Source organism: Sinocyclocheilus rhinocerous, unplaced genomic scaffold, assembly GCF_001515625.1.
Source record: "Sinocyclocheilus rhinocerous isolate Xijiao unplaced genomic scaffold, SAMN03320098_v1.1 scaffold3194, whole genome shotgun sequence".
NCBI lineage: Eukaryota > Metazoa > Chordata > Actinopteri > Cypriniformes > Cyprinidae > Sinocyclocheilus > Sinocyclocheilus rhinocerous.
Window position 1 is genome coordinate 150693 of NW_015653458.1, and position 12242 is coordinate 162934.

The 12242-nt window shown below is 39.8% G+C and overlaps 1 protein-coding gene across 1 annotated transcript in view; it reads right to left on the reverse strand.

The window, feature by feature from the left end:
- LOC107715756 (tenascin-like) overlaps window positions 1-9830 on the reverse strand; it is a 36361-nt gene extending 26531 nt beyond the window's left edge. The window contains exons 1-2 of the mRNA XM_016521947.1: window positions 9628-9830; window positions 605-1156 (exon numbers count right to left, since the gene is read on the reverse strand). Of these exons, the coding sequence (XP_016377433.1) occupies window positions 605-1079 (475 nt within the window). The 5' untranslated portion in view covers window positions 1080-1156; window positions 9628-9830. The remainder of the gene's footprint in view (window positions 1-604; window positions 1157-9627) is intronic.
- Window positions 9831-12242: the final 2412 nt, after the last annotated feature.

Genomic DNA, 12242 nt, shown 5'->3' on the forward strand with positions numbered 1-12242 from the left:
GACGGAAGCAAATAGCTTTGTGTCATTTGGATATTCTTTCTGATTGGTCAGTTTAGTAGTGAGCAGAGCCTTTCAGCCTGATCAGCCTCCTCTAATATTCATGTAGTGATTAAACTCTGAGCTACTACATGAAAAAATAAAAATATTCGGTGTTATGCCTATTAGTGGATAAAAACAAAAATTAAAGGGATAGTTCCCCCCCAAAATAAAAATTATGCCATTTACTCACCCTCACTTTGTTCCAAAACTTTCTGACATTCTTTCTTCTGTGGAACATAAAAGAAGATATTTTGAAAAATGTCTCAGTGTTTATTTTATTTATTTATTTGTATTTTTATTTTTGTCCATTATACAATGGAATTCAAAGGCCCAAATGTTTAGTTAACTACATTCTTTAAAATATTTGCAGAAGAAAGAAATGTATGCAGGTGTGGATCAACGTGAAGATGAGTAAAGAATTTCCATTTTGGGGTGAGAGTTTCCATTTTGGGATGAACTATTATTTTAACTTAGTCGGCATTGTTTTGTTTCGTTTGTATACATTTGTAATGAGACTCAGCCTCCTAATGGACTACCAAAGTATCTATGTAATATTTGGCCTCACCTGTAACCTGAGCACCACAACAGCTTGTTCCACTGGTGCACTGCTCTCTTAGACTGGATACCTCTGCCTCCAGCATTTCAAGCCTATTCAGAAGATCCTTCAGGTCAGGCATGTGGTTATCACAACTACAAGCTTGCTTGGGAATGTTAATCCTATGCGTAAAAACAATCTGATTCTCTCCGTCTGTGGTGTGTTCTATGTGTTGGTCAGATTGCAGATTGGCCGATTTTGGCTTCAATTGTGTTGTTCCAGGTGAATCCAAGTCCACAGAGCACAGTGATCCAGAGGGAACGTTGATGTTGTATACATGGTTAAAAACCACAGGCTGATCAGGACTTGGGAGGGTCAAGTTCTCAGTGGTTGGTGACAGTGATTCTCTTCTGTGTCTAATTACTCTTTTCACCAGGCCAGCACTAGAGAGATGAACTAACATGGCTACTGCCACACAGGCCAGTAGCAGGCCTCGCATCCCCATGATGATTTGTTCCTTGACTCTTCCTACTGGCGTGATTGTTCAAACTGTTTGAAGATACTGGAGATGTGGGTTTAATCCTGCAAAATGGAATTAGAACAGTCACTCAGATTGCTTTTACACAGTTCTTTCTAATGCATATCCAAGTGTGAACTGGAAATCCAGTGTCAAATTGCACTTATCCTTGAAAAATGGAAAATGAAACATATAAATTACATCAATAATGAAAAATCCAGTCATTTAAACCAATATTAAAAATAAAATAATATGATGAATTAAAAATAAAAACTAAGGTATATAGTGTATTTGTATCATAGACTTCGCACAGAAAATCATGACATACGAAAAAGGAAAATTAAATGCTTTAATCCTCGACTCTTGTGCACTTTCCAACCAGAATGAATTATGTTCAACTAAAATAAACCACATCACACTAGGGAGTGTTCATATTCACAATAAAACATCGAGCAAAAAAAAAAAAAAAAGAATTAAGCAAGCATGCCAATAAGCAACACTGCAGGATAGACAGACACTAAGTACAACTCAGGTTATGGTTGCCTTGGTTTCCACAAAGATCATCTCTGGCCAATAAAAGCAAGGCAAACTTCAGCTCAGGAGCGAGGGCTCCAGCAGCGTTTCCTATGACAGGCTGCCATGACACACAGCAGGCAACACCTGAGTCTGAGGAGCGTACTCTCCTCTCTGACGCTCTGCCCACAGCCCATGCTGACAGATTAATACTCGCGTGGAGGAGACCATCTGCAGTGCTTCCGCTAGCGTGGGTGTTCAGAGTTTGCGCTTCTCATAAAAGTTAGCATTCTTGGACCATTCTCCAGACAGCAGCAGAGTTTTGCTTTAAAACACAACACCTTTCTCATTAAAAGAAGTTAGAAGTATAGCTTTTGCAGTGCTCAGGAGGCTTGTCACTTACTAAGTGCATTGGTCTGTTAAACATTTCATTAAAATAAAATAGCTGTAATAGCTTTTCAATGTTACTGTGCTGTATTGTAGAGTGTAATAGGGAGATTGAGGATGTCTGTGTTTAAACAGTCCTGATGTGTAGGTCATATGGTCACATACTTGGCAACTACAGGATTGCAGATTCAGTTTTCCATATAGCTGTTTTCCTGAATGTTATGAAAACCAAATGGGATCCATTTAAGATGGAAATAACCACCTTCCAAAAATGCTAACACTGACTTTTTAATACCATAAAACACGCAATATTTATGTCAAATTAAGAACATTTATGTGTCTATTGTCTAGCCATTCAAACACATTTAACCCCTTAAAATGAAAAATGATTCTTTATATTTTAAAGTCATAAATTTGACATAAAAGAGATAGATTACTCAAAAATTGCAATTCTTTAATCGTTTTGAAAATATTTTGATGAATTCTTTTGTGCATCAAATGAAAGTAAGTGTGGTCTAAAACAACACTGAGTGGACCTCATTAACTGCATTGACTAAACTAAACTAAACTAAACTAAACTACTAAAATAAACTAAAATACAATTTTGCAAAATATCTTCTTTGTGTTCTACAGAAGAAAGAAAGTCATACAGGTTTGGAACGATGTAGAGTAACTAAATGATGACAGAATTTTAATTTTTGGATGAACTATCACTTTAAAACAAAATCATTGGAACAGTGCATTGGAACAGTCCTTCAGTAACAAAAGAACAATACAAAGTGGTTACACAGATCATAACTTTGTCATGGCTGCAGGGGGGCTGACCCAAAGCCACAGCTTACAAGGTCAACAGCAGGTAATATCTTGCCAGGATCTGTTTAGTGAGTGGAGAGCTCACTTTGACATGTGATTAGCGGGACTGACAGATGAGCTCCAGCGAGAGGGATCCCACGGCTGCTGCCGCCCATCCGTGATTAGACAGACAGGGATGAATGCTTCTGTGATGGAGCGCTTAAGGGGGGCTCGATGATGGGAGACTCCCGATCTGGACCCTCGGGGGTGAAGGGGACCTACTCTGCTTCTTGTTCCTCACATCTAAACCCTGGAATTAAATCAGCAAAATAGGCAGAAAATTGCTTTGAGTCGCTTTGCAGTTTTAGTTCTGGATGGGTAGCTGGCTTTTTCACTTTGAAACCTGGCTTGTTGCCTCAAGAATGTAAATGAATGAAACTGGCTTCATGGCAGCAATGATGGATATGCTTGACTATGAAAGAATTAGCAGTTATTATCATTAGAGTGGAAGAGATTTCTTCATTTATTTTATTTATGTATTTGCATTTTGAACAGCGAGAAATAGACAAAGCCAGTCTCTTTTATTAGAGCTCCATCAATACAGTGCTGAGCTCAGAGCAGTATGCTAATGCTGCTGCTTACTGGCACTTTCAGATAAACCAGACACAATGTGACTGCTGCTTTCCCATGCCAGGTCTAGTTTTTATACATTGTTACTTTCTCAGACTCTGGCTGGGCCAGTTGGCTTCTGTGTGTCAAATGTGAGAGGAATTTTAATGGGGGGTGAACCTGCTGGCACACATATTTAGTGCTAGTGATCCAAATCGGTCCTGCATTATGTGCTAAGTGCTGAATGCTGACTAGAGCACTTGAAAGACAGAATACCTCACACAGAGACCAGATGACTTTTGTAAGTCATAAATTATAGTGACAGTTAAAACGATTCTTCCACCACACCAATGTGCCACAAACAAATTAGTTTACTTGCTGTTTGTTAAATTAGAAGTTTGTAGCCGTTTATAATTGAGCAATTAGCAAGTTAGCAGTTTGGGACTGTGGCATAATTAGCTACGATCATATGTATACTACAAAGACATAAAACATAAAAGGAAGGAATATGCCAAAAAATAGATTACAAACAAAACATACTATTATTGTAAAGTGGATAGGAATTAGTAACACATTTTTTTAGATGACAACCGTTGATGTGATAGAATCTGTAAACGAAAAAAAAAAGAGAAAACAAACGAAAACAAAACAAAACAAAACATTTCTTCCTGTCTTTAGAAAGCTGATGGGGTGGTGAATGGTTAATGGTAAATTATCTGTTAAATAGCCGGTTATGTAAAAAATGCTGTGGTTGCTTGAACAGTTCATCGTTCAGTTTCATATTCAATGATTAGAGATGACATTATCCACAGTCTGTTGAACAGAAGGGAAGCACAACTCTTCCTCAGTTTATACCTATGAAATCATCAAGCAGATTCAGTTTTGTAGGTTACCCATGACAGAAAGCGCTTGCCTTCACTGGGACGCAGCCTTAATATGGGTCACCCGCAGTAGTGAATGAATTGGTACTGTCTAGACTCTATTCACCTTAATAGATGTCATAAAAGGCCCTGACAGTTAGTTTAATACTGGAAAGGAGTCAGTGATGAAAAAAATATTTCTCCCAGAGATGCTGTACAGACTGTATCATTCCAATCAGGTCAAACTTCATTAAAAATCAATACAATGAAATTAAGTAAATACTTCTTAATCCAGTCAGCACAGCAGTAAACCTGCTGAAAGGTCTCTGGTCTGAGTTGAAGACCCAAAAATTCTGATAAATCATAATTAAAAACATTACAAATATGTGTATGCTGTCATTAAGAAGTGGATGCTTATCGACTGCATGGTTTTCCAAGGTCATAATCAGGCAGAGGTCTGCTGAAACCAGCACCATGAAGCAGCTCATAATCATCCAACACAGAGATGGATTTCCAGACCAGCTCATAACGCCGCTCAATGGTGTGTGCTCTCGGATCGATGGCAAAGCATACAGCCACAGTTATTGCTTCATAAATGGATTTATAAGTCATCGCCTTCCTGAGCAACGCTCATTTAGCAGGAGTGGCTCAGTTGACCATTAGACATTTTTTCTGTACTTTCTTTCTATAGTTTTGCAGTTCTTATTCTCTCTTACTCATGTTTTTCCTCTCTCTGACATCCTGTTACTTTTAGACTGTGATGTGAACGCAGGATGTGCATTGTGACTGTCCACTTGCCTCAAACGAGCTGACGATTGTCTATGGCTCACTACTCTATTTTGCTTGGCTTGTCTGTGCTTTAAAAGGAAGTTAGTTATGGCTTGCAGTGGGTTCACTGAGCAGATTCAAACAAATGAATATGTCTGGCAATCATAAACACGCAGACGTGCTGTCTCACCGCTGTATGTGCAATGTGAGCTTAAAGGTCTCTTAAATGCCACATAAAGTGATCTCTCACCCAATGCATTCTCTTGGCATTTCTCCCATTGGTGGATTGACAGCGAGGTGTGAAACCAGAACCTAAGAACATACGGCACAGTATATTATATTTCCATCTATACCATTCGCATAATAATGAGATTAAGTAATTATTAATCTTGCATCTGATTTCATTGCTAGAGTTTAAAGGTACTTCTTCTTTAATTCAATTTTAAACCCAAAACGGCATAATTTCATTACTGATTCCTGACTCCATTCCTGTGGGCTATTTTTTATCTATATATTGGTAGAGGCATAAGATTACATGCAGACTGATAAGTGAAAGGCAATGCAGGTTGTTTTCACAATGAAAAAGCTGGGTTTCATGACAGTCGAGGCCCATTTACAGAGCTCTAATGATGCTGGAAGATCTGATTGCACCGATAGGAGGTTTGTGTGTGTGTGTGTGTGTGTGTAAATGAGTGATAAGCTGGGCTGGTGTATAGGCAGAGATAGAGGTGTTTGCACTGCTCTGAATGGACCTGCGGTTCGCTGACATTGCTGCACTTTCACCAAAGAAGCATTCAAAGTGGACACGATAGAGCTAGGGTGACATTGCCAAAGGTGAACTCCATCATGCTGATTAAGGAGAAATGGAAAGTTTAGGACATGTCAGTCAACATCTGAGACCAGAGATACTGGAGAAGTCTACAGGGAATGAAGTTGAATAATTCCTGGCTTCAGCTTCCATGTTTGCTTTCTCTTAAAGTCCAGAAGTAAGGAATGAAGGAGGAACATTTGTTACTTCCTGTCTCATTTTACATTTTCAGCAATGGTGACCCCGTGTTTATTAGCTTAACCTTTGTTACAGCCAGAAAAGCAGCCTCATATGTTCAGACCTTAAAAGCACGAACTTCTGCTATTTCTGACTCCCGTTTGTCGCAACCAAGTTCAAACACTATTCCTGGCACTATGCAGACAGTGCCTCACGTATTGGTCTTATTGTGAAAATTTGTATTTTTTTAAATTTGTTTTTCTTCTAAAAGACATATTGTGGTCTGTCAGGAACTGCAAAGAATAGAAGACCATATTTTAACCCAGAAGTCAACTTGCTACAGAGTAAAAACCTGTCTCATTTTACATTTTCAGCAATGGTGACCCCGTGTTTATTAGCTTAACCTTTGTTACAGCCAGAAAAGCAGCCTCATATGTTCAGACCTTAAAAGCACGAACTTCTGCTATTTCTGACTCCCGTTTGTCGCAACGAAGTTCAAACACTATTCCTGGCACTATGCAGACAGTGCCTCACGTATTGGTCTTATTGTGAAAATTTGTATTTTTTTAAATTTGTTTTTCTTCTAAAAGACATATTGTGGTCTGTCAGGAACTGCAAAGAATAGAAGACCATATTTTAACCCAGAAGTCAATTTGCTACAGAGTAAAAAGACTTATTTGAACACGGAGGTCATTTTTTATATCACAATGCATTCCCTTCCCAAAATGGAAAGCTATTGATCATTCTTTCCTGTTCTAGAAAGAATAAAAGCTACCATGTTTTTTGTTGCGTAACATGAAATTGCTTTTTCTCCAACACCAAGAAATTTTGTATTTCCTCTTGCTGACTTAGTAAGATAAGCCATGATCAAGTGTGATGTAGCATGGCTGTTCTCTTAAAAAGTTCTATAAATTGCATGCTGCCGGATCAAATTACTTACCCTACATACCTATAGTAATTAGCTTCATCACAATATGATCTTCTGGGACTGAGCAACAACCTCTTTCAACTTATTGACCCTATTGAACGTTTTTCCTCCTCCTGGAAATAAAAATCTGTTTTCCCACACTGAAATGCAAGAATATTGACTGTGAGATTAAGACATCTATTTTCAGAGTTGGAATTGGAGGCAGAAATATCATAAATTCAGATACTCTGAGCTTTGTATATTTCTCTTTTACAACATCCCAAAAACTTCTGCAAACTTAAAACTCTTTCCTTATCCCAGGCCTGTAGTGATGAATGCATTCTGGATGTAGGGTCACTGACAATTAACCAGAGTTCATCACTTCTGAGGAAGACACATGTGCTCATCTCTTGGCCACCACCAACAGGGACACTGTCTGTGCTTTGAGCCCATGATTTTCTAGCCATGTTGCATTAGCATCAGACAGCCATTAAAACCATCTGGGGCTGCAACACTTTAGCACATTGAAGTCTACTGAAGAAATCTTTGTTCACTGATGCCGACAAATCATTCTGAATGCCTCTGTGGCCAATTTTGTGTGTAGAAGAAAAGAACCCTTCTTTACAGAGCATATTTCAAAGAGACTGATAGACAGGCAGACAAACAGACAGACAGATAGACAGATAGATAGATAGACAGACAGACAGACAGACAGACAGAAGTTCAAACACTATTCCTGGCACTATGCAGACAGTGCCTCACGTATTGGTCTTAGAAAGACAAATTTTTATTTTTTTTTATTTGTTTTTCTTCTAAAAGACATATTGTGGTCTGTCAGGAACTGCAAAGAATAGAAGACCATATTTTAACCCAGAAGTCAATTTGCTACAGAGTAAAAAGACTTATTTGAACACGGAGGTCATTTTTTATATCACTCACCATAGACAGACAGACAGATAGAACAACAGACAGAACGACAGACAGACAGACAGATAGATAGAACAACAGACAGACAGACAGACAGATAGATAGATAGATAGATAGAACGACAGACAGACAGATAGAACGACAGATAGAACGACAGACAGAACGACAGACAGACAGATAGACAGATAGATAGAACAACAGACAGACAGACAGACAGACAGACAGATAGATAGATAGATAGATAGATAGATAGAACGACAGACAGACAGACAGACAACCACAGGAGAACACAGAGGGTCCAATAGCCGCTCCAAGTGCATTGCCAGGCCAGGAGCAGAGCTGACAGCTGTTCAAACAAAGGCTAGTTTCCCACTCAGCTTTGTTCTGAGTGGCACTGTCAATGAATACACTGCACATAGCATCATAAAACATTTAAACACTCTGTCTAGGTAACAACCATGTGTGTGGTTGGCACTTCTGATGTCCTCAAGATAATGATGGCAGAGCGCTGAGGAGGTTTTAACAACCCAGGAGGCACTGACATCATCACACAACAAAACAGATCAAAAATTAGGGCTATTATGAAGTAGAAATGTTTAATGTGTTTAGTCACATTCTGAGAATAGTCACACCACATTTTTTTCTCAAAAAAGAACTTTAAAATAAGTTTTGTCCCTTAATACTAATGACTAAGCTTCCTTACTTCCCTCCCATTTAGGACCCTTGGATCCAGGGGGTCTCTTTCATTGACCCCCACCCCGTTCAGTATACGCATTATGCACTCATAAGGCATCTCTCAGCCCCTACGTTTCCCAGCCTAGACCCCTCCCCCTACCACCACACACACACGCACATCTTTTCATCACCTCAGTTTCTCCATTCTCCTAAACGGATACAACCCATCAGTAAGGACAGCGCACTGATCCGAGGACCGTTCACCCCCCCTCACTGCAGATGAGAGAGAAAAGAGCTGGCAGCTGACAGCAGAACTACACGAGGAGCAGCAGACTAAAGAGAGAAGCGCTAACACAAACCAGCTGCTGCTCTCCCTGGCTGGAGAGTGGACAGAGATCCTGGAAAGGGATAACACCCTCTGCCAGGTAACGGACACCGGCTGACCCACAGCTGCAGACAAGCCCACCACGCGTAGTTACGCCAAACTATCAGTGCTCAGAACGCACGCTACTGTATCTCCCCCTCAAGCGGAGCTGGAATAACTGCTTAAAACAAATGTGGACCACTTCCCCTATAAACCATAATGAGCAGCCTAAAGCAAGTCAATGCATCAATAGCAGCCTTAAAAGTCCCTGGCTAACTATTACACTGTCAGAAAACATGTGCAAAACTATACCTTTATGGTTACAATAGCTTGTCACTGGGCAAGTACCTTTAAAGGTACATCTTTGTAATTAATTTACCCCTAAAAAGTGCATAGTAGTACCTTAAGGGTGCATATTACTACTCTAAGGTACTAATCTGCACCTTTTAGAGGTAGATAAGGTACAAAGTTGTCATTTTAAGGGTACTGCCTCAGTGACAAGATGTTGTACACCTAAAGGTAAAATTTTTGCACAGTGTACAATATGACTTATGAACAGCTTTTTTTTCCCAACAGCATTACAAAGTGGCACAACATCCTTCAAATCATCCTTCTGATTTAGCATTAAAAACAAGAACAAGCCAAAATTACTAACCCATTCAACACTGCAACACTCATAAAGAGTACAGAGTCATTTAATCTGTCACACTAACAGGTAGATGGAAGTGACTTGGAGCATCACAGCTTACCTTAGTGAGACAAATCCTCCTCTACTGGCTCAGAGATGTACCTCTGTCTAGGAACTGCGATGTGTTGCCAAACGAAAGGTTAAAAACATCAGGAACACTAGAAGTGCTTTTTAATTTTTAATTTTCTTTAGACAGATGACAGTCCTGTCATTCCCTCCTGTCTCTCCGCTCTCAATGAGAGTGCTTCATCCAGCCTGTGTATGTCTGCTGATGCTGAGAGAGGGAATGAGTGAAAGAGAGAGAGAGAGAGAGAGGGAGGGAGAAGTCCCTTTCTTTTAAACAGTAGACACTTTGCGGTCAGACCCCACTCCCACCTACCACTCTTATATACACCCCCCTCCCCTTTCTCCCTCTGACTGGAAGCTGAGGAGCTGAAACGGGATGCCTCAAGGCTGAGTCGCAAACTCATACACGCACACACACACACACACTGAGAAGAGAGGAGGAGAAAGAGACAGAGAGAAAGTGAGAGAGAGAGAGAGACCATTTACTATAAACTGGAGCAGCCAATGATTGGATGAAAGTGATATATCCCAAGCTGCATTAACATACATTTCAGATTAGAATTAACTGGGAGGATAAAGGCGGAAGGACCTTGTGTGTTTGATGACGAGCATGACACGGCGGATGATGGGATTATGTATGGTGATCAGCATAATCAACCTTTAATCCCCCAAATCCAACCTCGCTATGGAAAAAAAAAAAGAGTCGTTTTAGTCAAGGTTGGTTCTCCTTTTTTAAACCATAAATGCCTCTCCTGAGTGGAACCATATCTGTGCCGCAACCTCCGGCTTTTCGTGCTCCCCTGCACTTCTGTAAATACTCTTCCCTTTCAGAGTGCCAGATTATTCACCTTTCCATCTGCACTACCCACAAACACCTCCCCCTACGTGCACTGCAGGTAGAAGAACATCCAGCCAAGCCAGCTGCAATTACTGGACTATACGGCATCAAGCGTTTTGTACAAACAGCAGCTTTTCTTGAAATAAACATGGAACAAAGAGAACGAGAAAACGAGAAACATATTTCATTAGAGATTAGATGATGTCTCTCATCGTGTCAAAAACTGACCTTTAGTCCTCTTGGGGGGAATCAAGAACGTTTTTTCTGGTGAGAGAAAATCAACCCCCATCCGCATGTGCTCAATAAGTCATGAGCCTGTGATGATATGCCCGGTCGACATGGGATTTTAATCTAGGTCTCATTTCAGAAAGAGAATCACTACATTTCACTACATTTCAAATCAGGCACAGCCACTGATCAAATTCAAATGCAAGTTTTTTTTCCCCGTCACAAGGCAAAAATTATATAAATTTCAGGTTCGCCTTGAATGGAAAAGTACAATGAGAAAAACAGGAGATGAACAGGCATAGGATATTTCCCAAGGTGAACTCCACAGAGACATGCTCTTGGTAATGGTGTGCATGTTTGTGTTTTTCTGCAAATGTATATATGTGGTGGGTGGTGAAGGAAAATGCAGCCAGAATGAGATGTGAACTCCCAAACCTTTATAAGAGATTTTATGGAAGTGCATTAATATAACGCCCACCATAATGTCATATATCCAGTCAGTATGTCTATCTATTTATGTCTGCTGATATGCACAGAACATAATACAATTGAAGTGCATGAACATCAGTGAGTGATTCTGTGTGTGTGTGTGTGTGTGTGTGTACACATCTTTTTTTCTCAGGGTCTCTATCTTCCTGAGAACACATATCACCCCTCTCCATCTGTTCGTACTCTCACCTTTTTCTCACACTCTTTCCTTCACTGAATCATAGCGCTTCACAGGGAATAGCAGTGGGAGCGGGAGCACTCCGGGTTCGTCAGGCGTCCCTGTGCTGTTGACATCCACGGGAAAATGCATCCACCAACTGATTTCCCAGATGACAACGGTGTGCGCATCATTCCCCAACAGCCTATTTCTTCCATCCAAAACCAGACACAAGCTACAGGAACCCAGCTTTTACTTGTGAGAAGATGTTTAGACTCATTATAGTGTTTAAACAGAGGCACATTTAGATCCTCTAAGAGGGGGAAATAGTCTGGTGTCTGGTTGTTGAGAAATCTACTCATAATTCAAACTACAGTCAAGTTACCTGCATGCAGCTACATCGTGACCATACATATAGACATGGACCTCCTCATCATGTACTGTACATATGCAATTAACTATTATATTTAAAAATATATATTATATCTACAAACAAAAATGAACATATATGCCCAAACACAACACTTTTTAGCTATACTACAAGCAACTAACAAAAGTACATTATAAAGGTCTTATATTTCTTTAGGCTGAAAAAAAAACTGTGTTGGTTAGTATATTTGTTTTGTTTTAAGGATTTTTTTATATTTTACTGGGAAAAAGTGAAAAAGATTAAAACACGTTAAAGCTGCAGTATGTCGTTTCTGCGCAACTAGTGTCACCTAGTGGAACTACAAAAATAAAGCATGTTTTCAAACAACCTTTGCAAACGCCCCTTTCGTGCATCACGCCTCCCCAACTCAAACATCACATACACAGCTCTTACAGGTCTATAAAAGTCAAGGCATGTCTCAAAAGGAAAAAGTAGACTTCTTTCAATAAAAGGTCCAACATACTTGAA